The sequence below is a fragment of the Accipiter gentilis genome, chromosome 4 (assembly GCF_929443795.1).
Source record: "Accipiter gentilis chromosome 4, bAccGen1.1, whole genome shotgun sequence".
In the NCBI taxonomy this organism is placed as follows: Eukaryota; Metazoa; Chordata; class Aves; order Accipitriformes; family Accipitridae; genus Astur; species Astur gentilis.
The window spans coordinates 42724078-42749858 of record NC_064883.1 but is presented as its reverse complement, the minus strand read 5'-3'; the positions used below and the strand labels follow the sequence as shown (position 1 = coordinate 42749858).

The 25781-nt window shown below is 38.5% G+C and overlaps 1 protein-coding gene across 6 annotated transcripts in view; it reads left to right on the top strand.

The window, feature by feature from the left end:
- The window catches only part of CTDSPL (CTD small phosphatase like), an 85891-nt gene that overhangs the window by 32785 nt on the left and 27325 nt on the right, over positions 1 to 25781 (top strand). For 5 of the 6 annotated variants that reach the window (XR_007505766.1, XM_049797992.1, XM_049797993.1 and 2 more), the window contains exons 2-3: positions 16178 to 16332; positions 23588 to 23620. Coding sequence is in view for 5 of the 6 variants with exons in the window: in XM_049797992.1 (XP_049653949.1) it covers positions 16178 to 16332; positions 23588 to 23620 (188 nt within the window). In the remaining variant the exon portion in view is untranslated. The remainder of the gene's footprint in view (positions 1 to 16177; positions 16333 to 23587; positions 23621 to 25781) is intronic. The other variant, XM_049797994.1, reaches the window with a different exon arrangement.

The window sequence follows — 25781 nt, the reverse complement described above, 5'->3', positions numbered from 1 at the left end:
GTCCCCTCTTCCGTCTCAGTTTGAGTTACAGCCCACATAGAAGGGGGGTTTGTTGTGTGAACACCTGCTTGCAGAGCCGGTGCAGGCATCTTAACTGCAAACTGGCAAAGTCCGACTCAGAGCTGCGCAGAGAGCGTGGAAATAACTGAAGAGGAGCGATGCTGAGTGTCGGTCCTGGCTGGGGCTCTGTAAGGTTAGAGCTTGTTATTTTGGGGAGTAGAGAAAGGGCAAATCCTAAAGATGGCCTTCTAAGTGCTTGAGTAGATACGTAGACTTAGACTTAATATGATTTAACATTTATGGGTCCATATGCCTGGGATTTTCCATCTAAGCTAAGTGCAGTAAATGTACTGGATTGGTCATCTGGTTTGGGCTCCTGCATGAGATCATCAGCTGCTTTTCTCCCCTGAGCCTAATTGGGACCTCTGCTATTAGAAGTGCTGGTAATTAGACAAGGATACTACCTCCCTAAGAGATGAAGAGTAAGTACTCTGCAAGACCTGGCTTTCTTTAGTGCCAAGAACAACAGGACAGTAAGATCTGTTTAATATAAATGGTAAAAGTCTGGCTCTTTTATCCGAAGAAAGAAAAGGATGCAAAGGAGTGGGGATAGTATTGTGTCATTATGTACTAAATAAACTGCTCGCCCTTGCCACTGCATCAGTGATGAGGGAAAACAGCTTTTTTTTTTTTTTGCCAGATTGGGCAGAGACCGGCTGATCTGGAAGTGTTCTGCATAAACAGCTTGGGCAAGAATGTAGGTGGAGAGAGGCTGGGACCTGGGTGAGCTGTAAAATTAGAGTAATTTCTGTTGCATCATGCCTTGGTTATCTCTTACAATTAGCACAAGGGCACATCCTGAAGCAGCAAGCTAGGAAAGAGTTTTAATTTTGTTAATGGGTGCAGGTGCTATTTTTACCTTCTTTCATTCTACCTTTGATAAGACCAATATATGGCCTTTGTTTGGGGATAGAAGGAGTGGTTTTTGTACAATTGTTGTGGTTTAATCCCAGCCAGCAACTAAGCACTGTGCAGCCGCTCACTCACTTCCCCCCCCCCCAAATGGGATGGGGAAGAGAATTGAAAAAAGGGTAACACTCGTGGGTTGAGATAAGACCAGTTTAATAGAACAGAAAGGAAGAAACTAATAATGGTGATAATAACAATAATAAAATGACAATAATGATAATAAAAGAATTGGAAATTACAGAACAAGCGGTGCACAATGTAATTGCTCACCACTCACTGACAGATGCCCAGTTAGCTCCCGAGCAGCGATCTGCCCCACTCTGGCCAACTCCCCCCAGTTTATATACTGGACATGACGTCCCATGGTATGGAACACCCCTTTGGCCAGTTTGGGTCAGCTGCCCTGGTTGTGTCCCCTCCCAACTTCTTGTGCCCCTCCAGCCTTCTTGCTGGCTGGGCATCAGAAGCTGAACAATCCTTGACTTTAGAGTAAACACTACTTAGCAACAACTCAAAACATCAGTGTGTTATCAACATTCTTCTCATACTGAATCCAAAACACAATGCTGTACCAGCTACTAGGAGGAAAATTATTCCAGCCAAAACCAGGACAAGAATGTATCCGTGTAGTTACAAATGTCATCATTTTTGCTCCGGTAAAAAACAAAAAGTTACTATACTGTTTGTTTGGTTTTGGTTTGTTTTTTTTTTTTTTTTTTCCTGGTAGAATTAAGGAAACAGTTTATTTTTAACTTCTCCAAACTTGCAGTCCTGAAGACACTGGTTATTTAACATCTTCAGTTATTACACAGTGGTCAGTTATTCATGCTTTCTCATGGCTTATATGTAAAATAATAGCAAGTGGGTAGCTTTCTGCTTTACAGGATTGTTAGAAGTTAAAGCATGGTTATTAAATTGTGTGCATTCCTTTTAGTACAAAGTTTAGGATATTTCAAATAGGTCAAAAGTACTTGATGTTCTGGGTGTTTGGAGAAGCAATTAAACATGTCTGCAGCTGTTCCAACCTGCAGCTGAACTGTCAGCTTGGTAGAGGCATCTAAGTACTTGTCTAAGGCCCTGAAATGCTTTTTAAAAATTCCCCTCCTGTTAAGCTTAATAGAATAAGAAAAATTAATTCATTTTCATTTTTTATCATCTGAATTTCTGAACAGGCAATAAACTGTGGTTTTGTTCTAGAAAGGAATTGCTGGAAGTTGAGCAAGTTTCACTGCTTTTTTTGTCAAAACTGTAGTAACTTTATCATACAAAACTTGCAGTTTCCTATATCTTTTGTTTCATTCTTAGTCTAGTTTTACCTTTCTGAAAATCATATTTCCAGGTGGGAGTGTGCTGCTTTTAATGGTCTGGGAATGCTGAATGGGTAAAATACTTTTGAGTCCAAAGTACAGAAGAAGCTAGGAATGAGTATTTTCCTATTTATTTCTTGGGATCAGTTGAAAAGACACTTAATATCAAGCAGTACCTGCAGTCCATGCTGTTACACTCGTTGCTGATATTGGTTGAATTACCTTAAGGACTGTTGAGTTACCATTTCAGGCCTTTTAATTCTTAATGTGAAATACTACTTTTTATGTAAATTATGGACTTGCTGAATGAGGGAAGCTGAACGTTTTCTTAAAGGTGGTTTTGTTACTTAGTTCAGCTTTGTGTTTACGTACAACATGCATACCCAGCCACTGGGGCAATAAAAATCTTTGTGTCAGACTACTAAACATTTTAAAATAATGTCAGATGTATATTGGTTTTGGCTGTTCCTTCCTCTGTAGCCAGGGGTTTTTTTGTAGTTGATCAGGATTCGGATAGACATTTAGATGTTTTAAACTTAATATGAGTACATTACACTTGTCTTTCAAAAACGACAGCTTGTATCCTACTGGCCTTTTTAAATACACCCCAGGGAAGAGGAGTTTAAAAGCCAAGGAGAGAGGGCTCATACTCCACCAGAGCAATGCTAGGTATTTTAGCAAATTATTAATGAGAATTTGCAATATGCTTTTATGTTTTGGGGTTTTTTTAATTGCCTCTTAGGAGTATAACAATAGATGCTCTGTTACAGAAAGATGAACTACAGCTTAACATTTTTGTCAGAGATACCTAGCAGTGCTGCTGTTCTGCAGGTGACACTTCCATTAATTGGAAACCCGCAGTGCTTGATGTTGTAATTACTTTAGATTTAATATAGTTACTGAGTATGTGTAGATCTTACTGAAAACTTAAATTCATCAAAATTCTTTCTGGCTTAACTGGTGAGGGTACGTGCAACAGCTTGAAGAAAAAAAGCAGCAAATAAAATTGTAAACATTTTTTTCTCAGTAAGACAGATTTGTATTACATGTCCATAAATATTGCAAGTATTTTTAAAAAAAAGAATTTATGAAGGGTATTCTAAGGTTGGGTAAAATCTACTCCATGGAAGCTAAAGCTGGAAGAGAAATTACTTTGGCAACGATTCTTCTAAGTCAGATTCTGTCCCAGCAGATACACTCAAGTGTCTTCTGGATTACTCCTTGAGAAATCCCTGCAACTAAAGATGCAACAGTTAAATTTATAATCAAAATCTGATGTTTTAATTTTGTTCCCAGAACCACTGGATTCAAATAACCTGCTAAAGTGAGATTAGCGGTATGCTGGCTGTAATTTGATTTCAAGAGCAATTTTAGTTCTTAGAAACAGCTATTAGTTTTGGATTATGTTAGTGACCGAAGCACAGATGATACAGTGATTTAGAGAAAGTTTCCTCTTCCAAATGAGTGGGGTTCCTCTTTCTTCTCTTGTACATGGGTTTCATAATACAGAGAAATTTGGGGAGGGGTAGGGAGGACTGAGGAAAAACAGTAATTGGTCCAAATAACTACATCTGTTATTAAAGTCAATGTCTTTTTGAAGTTACGCAACTTCTGTTTTTCTTCCAAAGAAAGAAGGTAAATATTTCATAAGCAGCCATGCATGTTCCTTACTCCATTAAGACAGAGTCTTTTCCAGAAATTACATGATTCAATTGGCTTTGGTTCTATAAAACATGTTACCAGAAACACCATTGTTTTAAATGTGTACTTTCTCGCAGAATGGATGTTTTATGAGAACTGCACTCAATATCCACGAAATAGCAATGGGTTTGGAGAAATAAGTGGTAATTGCAAATAGGCATTAAAGGAGCTACAAAAAAAAAGGTGTCCTAGCTTGATTTTTACTATTAGGGATGTATCTTTTGGGGAGCAAACTTTGGATGAGCAGTTTCCCTGGCAAGTTTGAGAATTGTAGCCTGTCCCAAAATATCCCTAGGGAGTGAATGAAAAATTCATAAGACAAAATGGAGAAACAAAACTTTTCCTTGCAAGGGAGCTCCCCTTAACAGTATTTTTGTGAGATGAGTCTGTTAGAGAAGAGCTGTACCTAGGAAAGAGATGAGAAAGCCTGCAAAAATAGACTAATACTTTAGATTTGATGTCTTACTGAAGTATTTGCTCAAAAAAGTACAGTTGGGAATGTTGCTGTCTCTATGGGAATGTCTTCCAGCTATATTCAGGAAAAGTAAATTAAGCTTATTCTCCTCAGATGAGCAACGTTTTGGTAAGGCTTTGGTTTGCACGTATGGTAGTATTTTTGAGAGGAAAGAGAGCAGAATTTCTTCTACATTTGGGGTTGGTGAACCACTTGTCTCATACCTTTTACAAGTCAAAAAAGAATACCAAAACTGTCACCTATGTTTGAGTCAACCTGTTTGTGGCAGGAGGCAGAAAGAAACTCAGATTAATTTCACAACCTCAGGTTGTGAATTTGGTCATGGGGGGAAAAAAACCCAGACATCTCTTTATTAAACGGAACAAACTTGAAAAGGAAATGAGCCGATCATAGATAAGGTGCTCGACAATATTTTTTCAGTTTGGATCACGCTTTGACTTGAAAAATTAATGGATTGGAGAAAATACGTGTGGCAGACGGGTGGCTTGGTGTTTTATATGCTGCACGGTGCCTGTAGAGCACAGAAGAAGGGGCTTTTACAGCTCTTCAGTAACTTCATACTGATTTCGTGGTATAACTCCTTAAGGAAACTGCAGGCAGGGGTTGCAGAGACCGTGTCTGTGTGTCTGCACCATGTGTGAGTGTCTGTCTGTACATTCATGCCATGCATAATAAGAAAACACTCTGCAAAAGTGCTTTTCTTTAGTTTGTTTTTCACTCTTTTTTTTTTTTGTGTAATCAGCATTGGTTCAAAGACTGGGGTTTTTTGTTATACCAGCTTTTAATTGAATTAACGTTTGGGGAAAACTGTTAACTGCTTTGGTTGCGTGATGGCTTCAGATGCCTGTGCGTTGCTTGCTTGTATCTGCTTTTCCTGTATTTTAGCTACTTGGCATTTGGTGAGTTGTTCTTTTCTGCCTTTCCCACCATGTTACATGTAAGCACAATCCAAGGCAGAGCAGATCGGATACTGTACATATTTTTGCTCTATAAACACATGCTTGTTTACATTTGCTTCATTGCCGTTTTGACTCTAATCCTCTTCCAATGCCAGAGGGTATCAGCCATGACTAACAAACTCTGAGATACTGCCATTTTGACCCCATGTGCTGCTCATGTTTCCATTTGTTTGTTTCTCCTTTGCCTTCCCTCCCAAGTATTTAACAAATTATTATTAAATGTCTTCCAGGATTTAAGAGGCCAACCTGGGAGCAATTCAAAAGAGTCAAGATACACGAACATATGTTCTGGTTATTAATTCTGTTTGTTACTTCACGGCTGAAGACAAACTTAAGTGCCGAGTCCTTGTTCATTAGTGCTGCACATAAAATGAAATAAGTCAATCCCCCTTTTTGTGAATAGGTCTTTTTGCTGTACCAAATTCAGTTCTGACTGACTGTTGCAGCTTGATTGTAAGCTGCTACTAATATTTGGCAAAACCTTCTTAAAATAAACCTTCTGACATATGTGCAATTACTGCTCACTTACAGCACCCTGCAGCAGCTCAGCATTGCAGATTTTGCATCTTTTAAACTTCCAGGTCTTTGCTGATGCAGCTTCAAAAAACCGTGACGTTACACCGACATTGCAAATGCATTGAATTCTTTTTATCAGCAGAAAAGGCCAGTTTGGATTCATGGGTCACATCTGCTGGTGAACTTTGTGCAGTCTGCCTTTTTTTTCCTCTCTCTTTTTTCTTTTTTTTTTTCTCTCCCCCCGCCCCCCCCCCCCCCCCCCCTTTTACTAGAAGAAAGGTTTGTTTGTTGGCCGCCCGCTCGGGGTGGGACAGGAATGTAATGCATGCACAGACTGCGCAGTATTTCCTGTTCAACTGCCGCTCCAAACCTCGGCGCTGGGAAAATCTCCAGATCGAGCAGCTCAGTCCTTGCTCAAACAATGAAGAAATGCTGCTGCTTCTGAAATGCTTTGATTTTTTTTTTTTTTGCGTTTGTTTTTTTACAGAAAATGTATTTTTTAAAGTGAATCTTCATGGTGCGCTACTGCTTTAAATATATCAGATTCTGTGGATATTGCTTCTACACTATTTATAGATTACTGTGGCTGGGACTAAACATTAAACTTGCTGAAGCACTATAGGTATGGAGAGATGGCTCCACAATGTCACTGCAAATAGTTACGTTTATTTTGTAGCATAATGTATCTCCATAATGTTGCCTGCAGGGTTCAGTTAGCTTCGTTTTCCATCCAGTTAAAAACGGTAGTAATCTTTTGGTACTGGAGCTACTTTTGTGTTATTTGCTGTATCTTATTTTGCCCTTAAGCTGTTTTGAAGCATCGCTTTTGCATTGCATGAGTTTTACTTCAGAAGTGAAATACTTTGTTTTAGCAAAAGGAAAAAAACTTTGATCATTTCTGCCAACAAACACTAAACTCCAGTGCCGCAACCTTGCCTTGTGTGAGGTGTGAAAGTGAGATGGGGGGGTTTATTTCTTCTAATTTTCTTATCTTTTTTTTTTTTTTTTTTCAAGTGGTTCTGCTCCTTTGTGCATGGGGCAGCTCTGTTACCATTTCAGACCACCAGCTGATGGAAGAGTGGCTGTGGGGTGTGGCTAGTTATTTATTTTATTTACTGATTTTAGTTATTTTTTTAAGCAGATGTATGTTTTGAGATTTTATATCCATAGGCACCTCTGGAATGTATGAAGTGCTGTGGCTCTTCTCAAAAAAAGCCAATACTAGAAAAAGGTCCAACTGTGAACTGCGTGCGTATGCATATATGTGTGCATATACACATTAAAAAAAAAAAAGGTCGTATATCCTTGTAGCACCTTCTTTAGTGTGTTCAGCAGCTAGTTAGTCCTATGTGAAAAGGAAGCGAGTGTGCACAGGTCAGCCTTGAAGACCAGGGCACCCCATTACGGGCCTTTGGTCCTTGGTCCTTGATGTTCTCTGCCGTGACGCCACGTGCTGACCAGGTGGATGGATGCCAGCGCAGGACAGGTACTGAGCACAGCTCGGGCTCTCCTCTAGCTCAGAGGAGAACCCAGGTGAGGCTGGATGGGCACATTTTGCCTCCTGTTTTAACGATGTCCAGCTCTTTACATAGCAGGCAAAGGTACAGCAGCTCCCTGGCTCGTTTTGCTGGAGGAGTTACTGGAGTGCCGCTGGAGGTGGACATCTCCTAACTTCTCCTTTGTATTCTCATCCATCTTCTGTCCCTGGCTGTTCGAGTGGCAAGCGATACAGGCACAAAAATGAAAGTGCTAAGTGTTAATTAGTTCCTTCCTGGATCACAAGGAGACCTACTTTTCAGTCCTTTGGAGATACAGATCTACATGTGCTGCTTTTCGAAATTGGAAGTGGTCTCGGTGTAGCCCTGTTAGCTTGTCAAGCACTAGAGCAGGAAAGGAGATGGCCAAAATCTGAGCTGTTTAATTTGAACTTGAAGGTATTTCACTCGGAACGTAGTTCAGTAGGTTAATTAGGTTGTTAAAACAAGTTTTTAACTTTTCAGCTTCATTAGGAAATGTGGATGCCCCTGAAGCAGTGGATCTGCCTTCAGTCTTTGAGCTGAATAAATGCAAGGAGTTGGGCTCTGACAGATGCATTTCTTTTAAAGTAGTATTTCCTAGTAGCAACCCTCCTAGCTTTTTGAATACTGCAGCACTGCAAGATAGCACAGGTGTTTAAGTCATGGCTTATGAGAGAAGCTGACACATATGAAGGTATAACCTCCATTTATATGTATGTCCAACCAAACCTCAGCATGCAGACTGAAGTGTACCAACTGCTTTATGGTTTTGGAATTTGCCTTGCGATCCGTCGGGTTTTTGTGCTGTTTTGAGCTTTTTCATGGTTTCCTATCCTTGCTTTTGTCAGTTAAGAGGCTTCTGTGTACAGTTGCTGTTTTTAACATTTACTAGCTGTATCTTATGATGCATCACAGCCTTGTACAGAGAGCAGTGCTGAGTTCTCAGTCGTGTATTAAAAAAGTGACTTCAGAATTTCGCTACTTTTGATCCTTAGAAAATGAGCATCCAGTAACCAAGAGCAGGTATTTAATCCACCCAGATTTGAGGACTGTAATAAATAATTTATGTAGGGCAAAAGAAGTTTTTTTTGCTTTAAGCTGCAGCAACAAAAACGTTTCCAAAGCTTGCTTTGTTTAGGTAGAGGTCTGTTTTTCCTTTGTAGAGCTTTAGCTGTCTTGAATTAACATTCATCCCGATGATTTTTGTCCTGTTGTCCTAGGTACTACATGAAAGTATAGTTTTATAGGACTTTCACAGGTATGGAAAGCAAACTGTAGTGTTCTGATATGCACTAGATAACTTCTCTTTGAATGAGACAAGCTGTTCTTGTGCAACCATTTGATGTTGGCGTACAGGTGCAACCTCTGAGCTTGTTTTCCAAAACATCATGGAATGGGTTAATAAGAGTAATGTTCAATTTTTTCCTAAAATTCCTAAAAGTTCATAAATCATATTGACATTTTTCCAGATCCAAGTGCAGTGACCTACTATAAATAGATTAAAGTGAAATAAAGAAGATATTATCTCAAAAGTAAAAATAAGTTACTTGGTTATTTTTCCTCCATGTCCGCACCTGTGTTACGTATTTAAGCTTTTATTTCTTGGCCCCTAGCCATGCAATGAGCTCCATTCGGAGCAGACTACTAATGCAGTGTATGGGAAAGGGTTTTGTGGGGAGGGGGAGTTAAATGTTTTGGAAATATTTTTCTTTCACTAAACTAGTCTGGGATCCCTCCCTTAAAAGAAATAATGCAGTGGAAAAAGCAAAACCTTAAGTTTATTTAATTATGTTTTCTGGGGGAGAGAAGTTGCCAGCTTCAGCTGAAATGAAGATAATCTGGGGTATGTCATGCTGAATATAAACAGAACAATTTGCTTGGGTTGTACATGTTTGAAGCTTAAACCAGTTGTGGGTGGTTGTTTCAGGTATGTGACAGTGCTGTTATTCCTGTCTTTTCTGCAAAGTGCATGTGGAAGATTAAACCTTTCGATGATAAACTGCAAATGGCATTTAAAACCAAAGTTATATGGGCATCACATGCAGATTTGGCACCAAGTATAGTAAAATAATTTCTATCCTGGTCAATACATCACAAAAATAGGAGCTGTATAAGTAAAGTTATAAACCATTTCTAGCTTGAGTTGTGTAGAATATAAAATTTTATTTTTCTGATAACATCAGATACAGCCTCTTAAGAAGATTGAGAAATTGTGCATCTCTAATCATGTATAAATTTCAAAACTGCTTCCTCTTAAGGAAAGGCTTTGTTTAATACTGCTTTATTCTGACTTGCGTCTTTCCATTTTGTATTATAAACAAACTTGTTAGCAGAGAGCTCACGATACACAGATGTTCATTTTATTGCATTTAGCAAGTTCATCTGTAAGTGCACAGAAAGTCTCTTCATTACCCAGTTTATGTTATTTGGGAGAACTGGCTATTGCATTCATTTAATTAGGAAAAAAATCAGCGGTAATTAGCTTGCTCATGCACTGCAGAGGGATGGGCTGGATTAGGAGCCCTCCAGTCGTCCCACAGTGGCTTCCTGCAGCAGCAAGGGGTTTATTGTACAAAGGCTGCGCAACAATCTGGTTTTGTAATTTCACACAACTACAGCAAAATTTGATGAGAGAAGCCCTGAACTAAATTTTATTTAGAATACAGGGCATGAGGGAAAAGCTTTTTCTTTACTACGTGACTTGTGCTCCTGTTGAAACTGTCCTGGTGGGAGAACAGCAGCGCAACCCTTCTGCCTCCAAAGGATGGTTTGAGTGAAAGGTTTGAAAAGATGCTGTAGATTACTTCTATTAACATGCTCTTGTATAAATTTCTATTATAACATTTGTCTATAATATTTGGGGTTTGTTGTTTGGGGTTTTTTTTCTTCCTGTTCTATGCATATAACCACCCAGTATGGTTGCTTATCTTCCATTTAAGCTTACATGATTGCAGTAATTTATTTTAAAACTTGCCTTTATCTTTAATCGTGTGCCCCCCCCCCCCCCCGCCCCAGCTTAGTAACGCTGTGGGTTCATTAGGACTTACCAGAAGACCTCAATAAGCACAGTTCTGTGGACCATCGTTGGATTCCGGAAACTTGCAGGCAATTCAAGAATTAACTTACCTGCAAGCAGCAGGTAGCACACAGGTTACGGGCAATGAGGCTTGTCATTAGAAATAGCATCTGGAAATTATAGGTGAGACTCTGTGTTTTCAAATTGGGGGAAATCTGCACCAGAGGGCCTTCCCTCCTAGGTGGGAAGAGCTGTGTTCCCATTTCTGACCCTGTCTGCAGATAATCTTTTAGAAATTCAGATAATTTGACAAACTGCTTTGCTGAAGGCTCTTGCAGACCTCCATGAGATCCCTGGGGAAGAAGTTACACGGGGATCTGTGCAGTCTGCTCTTCAGTGTAGCATTAAACCATATGGAAAAGGGAATAAGGAAATAAGGCGACAAGATTTGTAAGGGAAAGGGGTGTGTATTTGTGCATGTGTATGAATGTGTGTGCATATATATGTGCATCTGTATATAGATTTAAAACTTAACTGTGAAGAGTTGTAGGAAGGCAACGTGCTTTTGAATGACTGGCCTCTAAAATAGCAGATGAAATTAAGTGTAGATAGGTGTGAAGTGTCCTTCATGGGAAGAGATAAGAATTCATGGCTTATATTTGCTGTGATGCCTGAAATACTTACTAATGAAGAGATCTTGGTGTTATTGATAAGATCTTCTGAAAAATTACATTAGCCCAATGTTCAGTTGTTGTAAAACTCAAATAAGATATTAGGAATTATTAGAAAAGTAAGGGAACAAAGCATTACGTGGCTGTATAAATTTATGGTGCTGCTCTTTCATACTGGATATTGTGTGTGGTTCTAGTCTCTCTCCTGCTCAAAAATGTGAATTAGAGATGGTACAAAGATAAGACACAAGGAGGGTCAGAGTTATGAAACAGCTAAACTGTTGACCGAGCTGTGGACCTTCTTGCCACAGGATGCTTTTGCCACTAAAAGTTGGTGTAGGTTCAAAATGTGATGGGACAAAGTCATGAAAGAGGAATTTGTTGCAGACTGTTAGATATGCAGTTGATGCCTTCAGGTAAGGAGGTCCTTGAAGTGCAGTTAGAGTGTACCTGGGGGGGTGGTGTAAGGTAAAGCATCACTCCAGTCTTGTGTGGTTCCTTTCTTCAACTCTTCTGCAGATACCTGCTGGTTACAGTCTTCTCTGCTTTCATGGATAACGTGCTTTTCTATAGTGAAGTTGTTTTGCCTGGGCTTTTTTGGTACGCAGTGTTTAAATGTTTGGTATGCAGTGTTCAAGATGTAAAAGGTCACTTGAAGTTGTCTTTGGCATTCAGTGGTGATAGGGGTAATGAGTATAGTACTTCTGTGGATGTCATAGGAAATCAAGGTTGTAACTCTCAAAAGATAGGGGGGGGGGGGGGGAGTCCTCTCAATTCCTTATGCTGGATGCTGCTCAGACTTGGAGTTTAGGTAATTCAGCTTACCATTCCAGTTTCATTACTGCCTGGGCTTACCTATAGGCTTTTAAGGAGCGCCAAGTTTTGTCCTCTGCAGTGTTGTTTTTTTCTCTTTAAAATTTGCTGGCATCCAGAGTACCCAAATTTATAGTAGTGATTCAGTATTAATGCTTCTTTACACCTTTAGAGTTACAGTTGTTACATTTGTACTGTCACTGCTTCAAGAAAAGCAAATCTAGCAAACAGCACACGTATTCCATGTAGTCCTGTGTCACTAAGGAAGGAGAAACTATTTTCTGTGATGCACTACACTGTCATAGTTGCTAACAATGAGATACGGTGCATATCTTTTCTATGTATGCAATACCTGTGTTTGTTAATACAGCATGGCACATGAAGCCACTTGAGAACTTCCTTACTGCATCCGAAATTATAATTTATTGAGTCACAGTAAAGCCTCTAGAATATATCATTTAAAAAAAGGATCTCTTTAAAATAACATCTAAATTAGTGGAAAGACCTATTTGAAACACCACTGCATTGTGAATGGCAAAATTGCCAAGATGAAAAACAACATAAAGGATTATTTTTCCTAGAACAAATATTTCACAAGTGAGTGGACAGATTTCAAATGTAGAGTTTTATCAAGCAAAACAAGTATTCTTAAAAGATTTGAACAAATCAGTAGCTTTTATCTGAGATTTTTGAATGTTTATTTAGACTACTTACTCTGTTTACTGCCTCTTTCTATCCTCTAGGTAGAAAAGATACAAATGTTAGTTCTTAAATGGTTGTGTTGTTCCTGTTGATCTGCTGTGTAGCTGAGGCTGTAAGTTATGACTTTAAAAACACTGCTGTAATTCACACCTGATGGAAAGGCTTGCTCCACGCAGCAGCTCAGAACAGCAAGATGCAAACAGGTTTGAGGAATCACTAGAGATGAGGAGTTCAAGCATCTCTTGGCCACATGCATCTTTTTAAAGCCATAGCCATCGGAGCCCATGCAGCATCCCTGCTTCCACTCCTCTCCATTAAATGCTGTAGTTGTTACTGGGCAGAATTTCTCTTGAAAATTTGGGACTTTATCCTGCAATCTGTTAATATGGCTCTTCGCAAGTCCAGACCATCCATTGTCTGATCTTCAGCGTTACGAGGTTTGGGGACAAACATGATGTGGTTTAGGTAAATTTTTGCTTTGCATGCTGTTTGTATTCATTAACCTCCCCAAGACTAAGCTCAGAAGTACTGTGCAACATTTCTTATGCAAACATTTGGTAATTAGTTTTTCTTGCTTAACACGAACTTTTTATTAACTTTATAGAAATGGATTCAGTGTTGAAGACCTACCTCAGACCTAGCCTAGAATATAAACTGGACTTTATTATAAATTGTAGTCTTGGCTTTGGGAGGACTATTTTATGCATAAAAATTGTTTGCAGAATGAAGTTTAATGTTACATTCTTGTACCTTACAAAGTCCAGGAAAACAAAAGCTTATGATAAACGCTGTGTAAGAGCATTTCTATTTTAAGCATTCAAATGTGATTATTTGCTGTCATATTCTTAAGTCGAGGCTGAAAACAAAATACAGATTCTTAGGAAGGTTTTGGTGGCACTAGCTGTAGGGAACAGGGCACACAGCATTGTGCTTCCCATTCTAATTTCATCATATTTCAGTGTTTAAGGTCAGAAAGGAGTTCTCCTTGCCTGGATGATATTGCAACAAACTTGTTTGTGCTTGCTTTCTTGAGTGCTGTTTTGAAAAAGTCCTTCATAGCTGCACCAGTATCCTTTGGGGATTTCTAAAGGCATGTTTCTTCAAATTTGTTGCAAACAGAATGTGACATTTTGAGAATGAGTCTTTTGCTGTAACTTATACCACCAAAGGCCAGAGTTTTGCATATGTTTTCTGTTTAACTGGAGTATTGAAAAGCAGTGTTTAGATTGGTTTCAGTCCTTAAAGTAATGAAACACTTCCTTAAACACACAGACATGCACAAAACTGTGCACAATTCTGACTTTATTCTGTTATCTGAGCACTTTGTAAATGGTGAATGTTTATAAAACCCATTTAGTTTTTGATACGGGTATACTTTCCTCTTCGTAGCAACTAATAACTGAACCTGAGCATTGCTTACTCCCTTAAGGTGGAAAAATATTTTGGTAAATGTGGAATTACATATGATATGGAGAACAGAAAATTACTGTTGGACACTTCGCAAGTGCTTTGAGAGGAGAAAGTATTGATGTCTAGCTTATGCTGACTCTACAGAATTGGAGGATTTTGTTTGTATTTTCAGAGAGTGGTTGAAAGTTCACTCCAAATCTGCACCATGAGGCTTTCTTGTCAAAGCACATGCGTGTACCTGCACACCCTCTGACTTCAGAACGTGATGGTATCCATTAAGTCTTCCAGGAGAGATGTGTTCCATTTCATATACAACTCTTCTTTCACTGAAATTTTCTTTATATGTTAATAATTGTATTATTTGTATTTCTGTTGCCAATTGCCTTGATGCACTTGATGTATTTGTAATATCAGGAGGAAGGTAGATGTATGTGGCAGTTCCCTAATAATCTGAGAGAGGAGGAAAGATGGGGAATTACATATTGATGTTTGCAGTGAGACTTAGGAAGATTTTCACTTACCCTCTAACTTTGGGATGGCAGGAGTGTTTTGTTCCTTCTAATGCAGAATGTAAATAAACTATGTAGTGCGTGGATAGCTATTAATCTGCTTGGTGCTACAACTTTCATAGCATCCTTTTTTCTCAGTGTAATCCAACTTTTAAAGTTTGCTACCTTAATATGCGCTGCTGCAGAGCTGTGAAAAAAAGAATAAAAAATAACTTGTTCGGGCTTGTTTGCATGTATTTTAAATTGCATCATTTGTTGACTCTGAAAAGGAAGCCATTAATCTCTATAGTCTAAGATACTCCTCTGCTTAATGGAGAGGATAAGTTGGTCCTGGCTAAGGTAAGGCAATACAGCAGAGGGGAGTGCCTGTCTCTGGCAGGGGGCGCGTGGTGGTTGGTTTCTTGCAGTATTCACGATAATAGTTGTGGTAAAGCAGTTATTTACAAGATGCAGATGACATGGTTGTCTCTCATTGTGTTGCCGTGTGATGTTAACAAGTTGAGTATCAATAGCGTTTAGTGCCATATGTTGCAGTGGGATAGATAAACATCAAAGAAAAAGGGCTGCGCGAAAGGCCCAAGATGAAAAGGGGTGCACCTGTCTGTCCCTGCCCTGGAAGAGTGCTAAATCTGTCAGGTATTGCACTCCGACGTAGGAAACAAATACTTCTAGCTTAACAACAGAACATTAAAATATTTGGTGATCAAATCGAGGGTTACTTAAAATATTCTAAACTTTTTTCCAACTTTTTTTTTTTTATGTCTGTGTTCAAGATCTAATTTTCAGGGGTTTGAATCTTGGGGAAATCACTAGATGTCTTATGTGCATTTCTTTTCTCCAAACTGTTGCTTTTATCTACAATTTTTAATCTTTAAAAATGCTACACTTGTTTTCATTGAGCTGTATGTAACTTTTTACCAGTTTGTTGGGTTTTTTTTTTTCATCCTGGTAGACAAATAAACAAGTTGACAAAAAAGGCCAGGATTCCTGTTTTATTTAGTAACACCCTCTCCAGACTTGTTCCTGCATTCAGTGTTGCAGCTCACCGTGCTGCCTCTGTGTGGTGTCTTTTGTCCTCCAGCAACGCTGTCAAGCAGTAACAGGAAACTCAGAAACATCTCAGATCTTTTTCTGACCCTTGCAGCAGTTTAAATGTTCCACATATGGTTGTGTATTTGGCTAGAAAATATGCCTGGGCATCACTAGGCATTTACTGCGTCTCTTCTGTTTTAGATCAGTCCTGTTTGCTTCCTCCGTCCAGAGATGTATTTTAGCAGCAAGGTATTTCATGTCATCTACAGTAACTACTTTGGATATTTCTAGGAAAACTCTCAGTGTAGTGTCTCAGTATGGCAAGACCTTTGATTGTGCGGAGATCTAGGTTGGTTAGTAGTACGCTAACGTCACCGTGTGAGTTTGACAAGGAAAAAAATGTGTTGAAATGGAAGGAAGCGTGGCTCAATATGGTGGAAAATTTCTGTGAGGTTATCTTAAGACTTGAAAAGGACTTCTGAGGTAATAACCATGCATCTTAAATTCAGTCATTGTAGTCTGGAAAACTAGGACTGTGCTACATGAATTTATTTTTCTGCTGGTTTGTTTTTTTTCCTAGTGTCCCAATGTAATATCAGCTTGAAGAAGCAGAGGAGTCGAAGTATCTTTAGCACCTTATTCTGCTGCTTTCGTGACTACAATGTCGAACCACCATCTACCAATAGCACCAGTGCTCTTCCTCCTTTGGTGGAGGAGAATGGAGGACTTCAGAAGGTCAGGCTTTTATCTTATTTTGCTCTCATATGGATCTTTTGTAACTAAGGTTTAACTCTGCGCTTCTGAAGATTTGTCTTAATAGGTTTCCCACATGGGGAACACATTGAGTTACAGAAGAAATTAATGTTTTGATGGTGAATTGCTAATACTATTTATTCAGATGCAATTTAAAACTAACCTTTCCATGAAGGGTATTGGCACTATACATTTTGTAAGCAAATAACATTTAAAACCTGAGTAAGACACCAAAATAATGTGGACTTCTCATAAAACTTCAGATGCTGAGTTGTCTCTAGCATCTGGTTCTCTTTCCCAGCTGCAGGAAGATTAAAATCTGTCCACTGGAGCATAGTGGAACCTCTTTGAATGTCAGTTGAAAGGGTTTTCAGTGACATAAAAACAGTTCAAAGAGGGGGAAAACTGTAATTCTTTGGACCTTTTTTCTAACCCATTCACCCTATATTTGATGCACACTGAGTCCAGAGGTATCAGCTTTTAGCCATTTTTCCAGGTTATTAAGTTTTGTTTACTTAAGTCAAATAATTGATACAAACTTTCAGCACTTCAAAGCATTGTATGTAAGAGCAGCATGTTACTTGCATTGAGTTCTAGTAATTATATTCCTCTTGTCAAATTCATAAAATCACAACACAAATGATTTTATGTGTTCTTTTTAAATCTGATAACACTTAAGAGCATTTGCATTATGAACTGAAGAATTTCAGTTCAATATAGCAAACACAAGAATACCATCTTTTCTGTACCATGTTGCTTTTCAGCACTCTCAAAACTCCACTAGTGCTAGTGCTATACTCTTAATTGAAACACCATTCCCCTTGCACTTTTCCAGGATGTTAAGAGATCACAAACATAGGTGTATCCACAATGAGGAATAATAGCAGAAATGGAAATGTCTCTATCTTTTCACCCTTTTGCGCTTCACGCTAATTTTTCATATTTGATGCAGCTGATTTCTTACCTACCTTATCCAGTCCATTTTATTTTGTTTTGAATTTTGCTGGTTATGTTTGAATTCTGAAAAGCTCAGGAGAAAGATTAGAAGAGCTGTTTGGTGGGAGAGAGGAAAGGAAAGCAAATTAAAGTGATGGAGACTTAAGAATACATGTGGAGGTAAAATCTGAACTGCAGCAGTTCATGCTGAAACTGCTCATGCAGAGGTAAAGTGCAGTGAAAATTCCTCTGCCAAGAGGAGGAATTGTATGTGTATTTTTAGACTTCTTTTTGCTAGCCATTGTACGTTTTGACTGAAATGAGGGAAATCTAGCCTGGATGTGCTGAAGGGAAAGCTAAGTAGTGTGTAGCATGTATGCGCGGGTTCCCCTGAGAAACAAAAGGAAAGGGAAACTAGTAAATACTAATTTCCCTTTCCACAACGGTAGGGAATGGAAAGGAGGCAAAAGTGAGGCTGCTAACTGAGAGAAAATGGGAGTTCATTAGAAAGAAAAACATAAAGAAAAGAAGAGTTTGTTTTTTCTATAGAAAACATGAGTTAAAATGGTCTGGAGTCAGTAGTTTTCAGATTGCATTTTGTGAAACAAATGTATCTTACTCCTTGAGAGAGTGATGGGATGTATATACACACAATTTTCCATCCTCACTCTGTGCTATCTTAGTGAGCAGTTTTGAAGGTGTGCAATACTTGTACAAGAACCCAAGACACAAATCACAGAATCCATAGAATTACCAGACTACAGTTTAAAAGAGTAAAAAAGTTCAAGGAATATGTTAAAAAGAATTATTAAAGAGTGCATTTTCTTCAAATAGAATGAAAGGCACTCAGATGCATACAGAACTTTGTAGAAGAAATCAAGTATAGTTAAGCTTTTGGGTAGTTCTTCAGTGAGTGCAAGTAAGTCTGTGACGTTTCTATTTTAAATGCAGTATTAAAGACTAATAAGTTTTGTGTGTGTTTTTATATGCTGTTCTTATTTTGAGGGCTAATATTGTTAGTTTAAGTAGGAAATTACTTTAAAAAAGAAAAACAACATTGAAGACTTGGATATATTTGTATATCGTTAGGCTGTCAGGCTAGTGCTTTTTACCAGGAGAGCTGTGTTTTAGAACTGTGCAGGCTGGTTGAATTTGATGGAGTTACACTGAGCATCTTGTCTAGATTCAGAAGTGATAAGTAAGTTGGGGGAAAGTACATTCAACAGTGGGCCTCAGTTTGTAAATTGGTGAAATCAAATGTCCAGGAATGACAAAATTACCTGTTTTAGGAAAGAAAAGAAGGCCTGACAACACACTGCTTAAACTCCTCTTCTGTTTGTTTAAAGCTCTTTTGGCATTATTCTGCCTGCCAGGTTAAAATAGTTTAAATTATGTTGAGCTGCTCTTCAGATGGCCACTTACTTATATCTGCTATCTCTTTTGTATGTTTTATTAATTATTTATCACATCACAGGTGACCTCTGACTGTGGCCGAGTCGGTTCATGTGTTGTGAACCTTTCCTTCAAAAATAGAAAAAGAAAAATGCACAATGGTGTTAAATAGTTCCCATTAGAAACTAGTATAAAATGACTTGGATGTACTTTCCTTCTGATTTTACTGTTCAGTAGAGTTGTTACATGAAAACTGGTGACAAAAGACTTCAGAGGAAGGAAAGTAATGGAGAAAGCTTCTGCTGGTCTTACAGGAATTCAGTGTTTGTTCTGTGTTGCTTCTGGAGTATTCTTGAAGGTGAAGTTGATGTGACAAGCTAACTTCCTTCTAACGAGGAGTCTCGATTCTTTAAATGCTAATCTGTTGTAAAGAAGGGAAAGCAGGGACGAGTATTTTATAAAGCAATTGAAAACACAGTTCTGAAATTCTGTTCAGAGTAATTGCATTGTACGGTTTTATTATTATTATTTTGCTGTATTAGAAAAAAACAATTTGGTGCTTCAAATGAATCAGTACTTCATTTAGTATTTTACCAAACGATGTGACTGCATTATGCTTGGCAAGTCAAGTATCATGTCACTTCTTCATAGGATTGGAAGAAACACCAAACCAAGCATGGTTTTGAATAAACAGGGTCTGTCAGCACTGACTTCTGTTCCATTAGGGGGCAAAAAAGCCCAAAAACTTCCTTAAAGTGTTGAGTTCATTTTTAAACCTTCTACTCACAGGGCAGCTGCTTGTCCAAGTGTGACTCTAATACTGGTAATGAATGGTCCATCCTGTGTCTGTAGTTTCAACACAACATTTTTCAATAATAACTTGTATTTACTGAAACTATTTTATATTTGGTTTTCTTAAAATGCGACAGCTTTTTAGTGCAGCACAATGATGTATTCTAAGATGTAATATCTATTACAGTGGGTATATCAGCCTGTCTGCAGCTTGGATGCCAAGCCAGATGTGTCATTGGGAGCACACAATGTTCAGCCTCAAGAAATCCTTGCTCATTTTTTCCTGCCTCCTCAGCAGCAGGCAGCTCACCAACACCTTCCAGCTAGTTCTTTTTTTAGGGGCCGGATTATTGGGAGAAGGAAGTGTTTTTTGTTTTCTTCTGAATAAATTAAAATCTCAGTTTCTGTTCTTCAATTAGTGACTTGACTTATTTTGTGTATTTTCTGGGTGTGCTTCTGGGTGTAAGTTTGTTTTGGGGGCTTTTTTCTGGGTAAGTTTGTTGCCAGAGTTTTGAAGTGTTTGCAGATACAGGTTTCATCTGCAGGCTTCAAGGAAGGATCCAGATAGAGGAAGGTGAGAAAAGCTTAGATGCAAACTAGCTCTTTCTTCCCTTTGCTTTCAGTCATGGTGGGTGAGAGGGCTCTGACACTACTGGCGCTTGGCCATTTCACATACAACCCACTTCCACTAGAGTCATCTTTGCTTTTGTTTCACAGTTAGATCCAAATCGGGCAGATGGCTTGTGTTCAACGAGATGAAGCATGAATGAGGAAAAGTTTTTTTTATACTTCTTGGATTAGAGGAGAAGGTCTTGATCCACATTTGATAGGGAAGAAGACAGAGTTAGAAGAGGGTTTATTCTGGTGGCAGCAGCTGCCCCCACTGCCTTCCCTGTAACAGGAATGAAGCCAGAAAGGCCAAGTCCTTGAATTTCCACCTCGCCCATCCTAATCACTAGAACAGGTCTCCTTCTCCCCACTGCTTTTTGCTGGATGATGTCATCTCTAAGGTGATGCTGGAAAGCTGTTTGGATGACCTATTGTCATGTCTCCAACACTCTTGTCTGCTTCAGGGATCTTTGTTTATAACAGTGCAGGAAGAAGGATCTTCTCTATGCCCTGTGAATATGGTTCACCAGAGTGAGAAAAACAGCTTGTAGGGACCATGTTCTTGAGGTCAAAAGTAGTATCTTCTTCATACAGGAGACCTAGAGGAGCAGAATGAGCATGGAGTCTTTGATGGGGAGACTATTAACGGCATGCTTTCCAAACAGACGTGGAAACCAGTCTCACTCTTCAGTGTGGAGGAAGATAATTGAGATTAATGTACATTAATTAATGTAAATTAAATTATAGTACTCTTTCTCCTGCTTCACCTTTGCTGATCAGAGCAAGAAAATTCTTAGTGTTTGGTTCTGTTGGTCACCATCAGCATGTGGTATGGCAGGTCTGTTTAGAAAACAAGAACCCCCTCTGCATAGCTATGTTTGATTCCGCTCTCTCTGCCTATCATTCTGACCCCAAAAGTGTTCTATATTAAGAGACAAAGCTCAATATTCCAAGTCAATGAAGAGTCAAATAGTAACTATATTATTGTTTTTGTAAAATATTGTAGAGAACCTATCATGGTCTAGTATAAGGTTTGTGTTAAAGAAACAAATGTGATAAATCTGTTCTTTTGATCAGCTTCTTTTCTAAAGGGGTTATTCTTTAAAATGAAACAGCTCCTTATCTTTGAATACAGACTGTTCTCAAAACAGCTAAATAGTGTGGCCTGTAACTTGGTGCTCATTGATCCTGTACGTGACTGCAGACAGACAGCATTGATGAACGGATGCAGTACTGAAAATGTTGTGTCTCTCAAACTAAAATTACATAGCTAAGGGAAAAGGTAGGATTTATGATTTCAGCTGTATAGATTGTCCCATGAAAAAAACCTGATTTCAGTGGTTGCACAAATCAGTTCCTGGTTTATCTAAGTGATACAATGGGGAAATTTTGGCATTCTAGGAATAGCTTTGTCCTGTTACCAGCATCAGGAGCTCATGGAAAGACTTCAACAAATGCAGTCATCTGTCATCTGTTTCAAACGATACCATTATGACCTATTTCCCTTCCTGTTCCAAGGCTTCAGGAAATGAGACAGGACACTTTCAAAAAGTTTCCCATGGCAGGCTTGTTTTTAAAAAGCATTTGCCTGTTCATGAACACTTATGCTTTACCACCAGACTTGTATTTATCTTTCTGCTTGTTTTTCCAGTTATTATCATTACCATTTTGATTTTTGCATAGGTACTTTTGGGGTTCCTCTTAGGAAATTTGCTTGTTTTTCTTGGTGGTTTTTTTTTTGATTTAAGAAATTTTGCAAGAAAAACAAAGCAAACAGTAATGCAAGTCCTTCAGCAACTTAGATTCTGGATTCCCATGAAAGTCAGGCTTAACAGTAATACTGTGGCGTGCAGCTCTTTCTTCAAGAGATTGCTAAAATAAAAAGGAAATTACACCAGGGTGAGTGCCTCTTGAAGTCTGTGGGAAAACCTGATGTGATACACAGCTACATTTGTGTCCACGAGATCTTATACTGTAACTGTGTATATGTCTCTACCTCTCATACACTGTTCTTGTCTGTTGACAGAAGAGGAGCTGCAGTTGTATATTATTCTCTCTACCAGTGAAGGCAAAAAAAGCCTTTAAAAACAAAGCAAAACACAGGTTCGCAATCTGTGCTCTGCTTGCCTAGCCATATCCTTGATAACAGTTTGATCACAGGTTAGCTAACCCAGCTGGCACCTACTCAGATTCGCTCCTTTCTCAAAAGCCTGTGAACTTCAGATGATGTTCCACTAACAGGACCTTAATGTGCTGAATTATACTTTTTTCTTTTCCTTTTTGCCATTACCTTGACGAAAATTTGGATTTTGGATCTTAGCAGTTTTGTGTGTGTTTGTTTTTATAGAAATCAGGTACTTTTTAATAAAGCAAACTTCTTGATAGTTCATGGTAGTTGCTGCTCTCCAGCTGCTTCATCAGCTTCTCTGGATTTTGGTCAAACCTCAGTAAAAAGTTCTGCTGTTATAGCAATAAAAAAGAGGATTTTAAAAATAATACTGAATTAATTTTATTTGTCAGTAGTGTGTCAATGTTATGTTAGACTCCAAAACAAGTGAGCACAAGACTTCAGAACATCCTCTTCCAGCTTAAAATGTTGACAATAGCTCTTTCAATAGATAATCAGTCTGCTGGTAGTCAGAGCCTGTGTTGTCTAAGTAATTAAAGAATAAAATCATCTACCTAAGCAACATCTGTCCTAAAAGGGTGAGCTTCCTTTTTTTTTATGTGCTGTGCCCACCAGAAAACAAATACTTGGTTTTGATATATTAGAAAGATTAGAAAATACAGTTCCTACTTCCCAAAAAACTCCTACATGTTTGAGTTGGTGACTCTGTGACCACACTTTCTCCATTTGGAAACTGGAAAAGGAAGTGTCTTTGTCTCCATATGTCAGGTCCCAGCATGAAAAGAAAAGGTCAAGTTGGCCAAGACTGTCTTGCCTTTTCCCAAGTACAATACGAAAGTGAGACCATGGGAAGAGCACTGATACTGTTGCCTCTTTCTGGGTGAAGAAAGTGGGACCTTGGATTAGTTTATCATCATCGTGTCCTTCTTAGACATTTTACTGTTGCCTAAGTGAAAAAGCTGGTTTTTCTGAGACACTCGTTTCAGGTGAAGTCAACTTCAAGGAGTGGGCTTCTGCCCTGCTACCAAGGTCTGGCTGAGCCTCTTGTCGCTGCAGTGAAAATAGACAAATATACCCATTAGTAGGTCTTAAAGCTGAAAAAGTTACAGTAAATACATGTACTTTCTTACTATCATCTCTTATTAATCATAGCATGGGTTTTACCAGTCCAGCCTCCTAAAAATCATAAATGCCAATACACTAACCAGTCATTTCAGTGACTAAAATGCAAGATCCTGTTTTTATTTTTTTTACCCTGGTTTCTTGAATACTTTGAACTTTTGGTTTAAAATGTTTCAGTGCTACATTTACTGCTTCAGACCTTTGTTCTACCCTTAAAAGCCATTACCCTTACAGTGATTTTTTTTTCTTTTTCCCCAGGGTGACCAGATGCAGGTCATGCCTATACCAAGTGTATGTATTTTTATCCCTTTTTCTTTTAATAATTTTCATAACTTTTGCTTTGATTCATCTTATGTTGCAGTCTAACAGGTCTGGTTTGTGTTGCATGTTAACAAAAGGATTTTACGTTCTGTCTGTACTGTTGTATACTCAAGAGATGAATTGAACTGCACGTGTGGTACAGGGACTAAAAGTAGAGTTTCGGTTTTATATGGTTTTCATCTTGCATCTCAGATAAATTAGTTTTTGAATTTTTATCAGTTTGAAAATGCGTGAAGTAGTCTGAAAGTTGAAGTTACTTAAATAGAGACAAAAGGTGACTTACCATCACTATGTGAAACACGGTTACAAAAACCCTTTCCTCTAATTTTTCTCTATATTCCAGTTGCAAAGAAGAGTTAGAAACTGCATAATTTCTTTGAAACAGGCTACTTTAGGAAAACAAAGAGTACACTGACCACAGCTGCATTACTGCACTTGTTCGAGATGATGTGCTCAGTATCAGCCGGTGTTTTATGGGCCTTAATATTTCTGCTTATCTTCCCTGGATTAAACTTGGAATGCCATTTGACATCTGAATTATTTTCCAAAACTAAATAAAAGGAAAGCGGGGGGGAGAAGTTCTTCAAACTGAAGCTTAAGTTTAACCTTTTTTGGACAAAAAGCTGTTCTTTTTCTACTTGTTTTTTATGTGGATGAAGACTTAGGCTTTTTAAAGCTGGAAATACATTTTTTGGGTCCTTTGCTGTTTCTAATACTATATTATTGCAAAGTTTTCCAGGAAATAGCAGTGCTGTTATGTACAGTTACTGACACAGCCCTCTTTCCTGAGATATTTGGTAGTCCCTAAAGACCTGAATATTCCCCAAGATACCATTTTTTTTCCTCTTTCCCTTCCTTCTCATGTAGTCCAACATTACAAGACCCGTCCTATAAGAACCCTGTCCATGCTTCAGTGCAGTAGTGTCAGGAGATTGCTATAATCGTGCGGATCGCTTCCCTTCTTCACCACTTTTTCTTGGATTTAAGAACTGTTAGTAATTACTTTTTATTGCTTACCTATTATTTCTAATATGAAATTACTTCTAATGTGGCTCATGCATATGTTTGCGTGCATGTGTGTATGTACGTATACACACACATGTACATGCATGTAATTTGTATATGCAAGTATGGGAATAGAAAACTTTGGATTTATGAAAATACTGATTTCTAAATTCCTTTCCTTTTACATACCTGCCAGATTCTGTTTGGTCACTGTAGTTATTCTACTAATAGTTATTTTGATGTAAAACATGTTCTGGCTGTGCTCTGACCTGTAATAAAATTTTGCCTGAGAGTTAGTCTAGGTATTAATGAAATAAGAATTCAAACAGAACAAAATTTTGAAATGACAAATGAGTACAGCTTTGTCAGGTACAAACATGAAACGGGATACTTTGCTAGAACACTGTCTTTGCAATGTTAAAGCAGTGCTCTGTTAGGTTTGGGTAGTGTTAGGAAAATGAATGATTCAAGAAGGGGTGTTTTTCTTGTTTTGGGGTTGTTTTTTTCCATAGCTTAACTGTAATTTTGTTGATCTATGTTCCCAGCACTTTAATAAGGCAGTAAAATTAACTTACCTTTGCAGTCATGACGTAGAGTTCTCAGTGAGCAGGTGACTTTAAACACACTCATTTCTCTTCTCCGGTGCCATCCGATGCCTTCTTCCAGCAGGACATGCACGTGTTGTCAAGCAACCGTTGCCCGCAGGCAGTTGTGTGACATTTACTATCTGAGTATCAGAGTGCTTCTGGCTGTCAAACAGAAGCCAGCAAGCATTAGTATGTAATAGTCTAAATAAAGACAGAAGTGAGCTGCCTATGGATAAAGTGGTAGGAACGAAGATGCAACATTATATTAGAAAAATGCCTAAAATTAAAGCTCCTGGTCCTGCTTTGCCAGTTTTACAAGGGCTTTTTGTCCTGAGCGCTGGAGGACACCTGTCCTTAATGGTGTGATTAAGACCCGCTAAGGGTCATGGATGAGAAATAGGCTGTTTCAACTGTACGTATTATACATGCCAGGAGAAGAATCTTCTGAACAGACACAGAGTGAGCTTGGTCACAATTAAGTTGCACATTAACTTTTTTATAGGGCTCATTGCAAATATAACTACTTCAAGTGTTTAGAG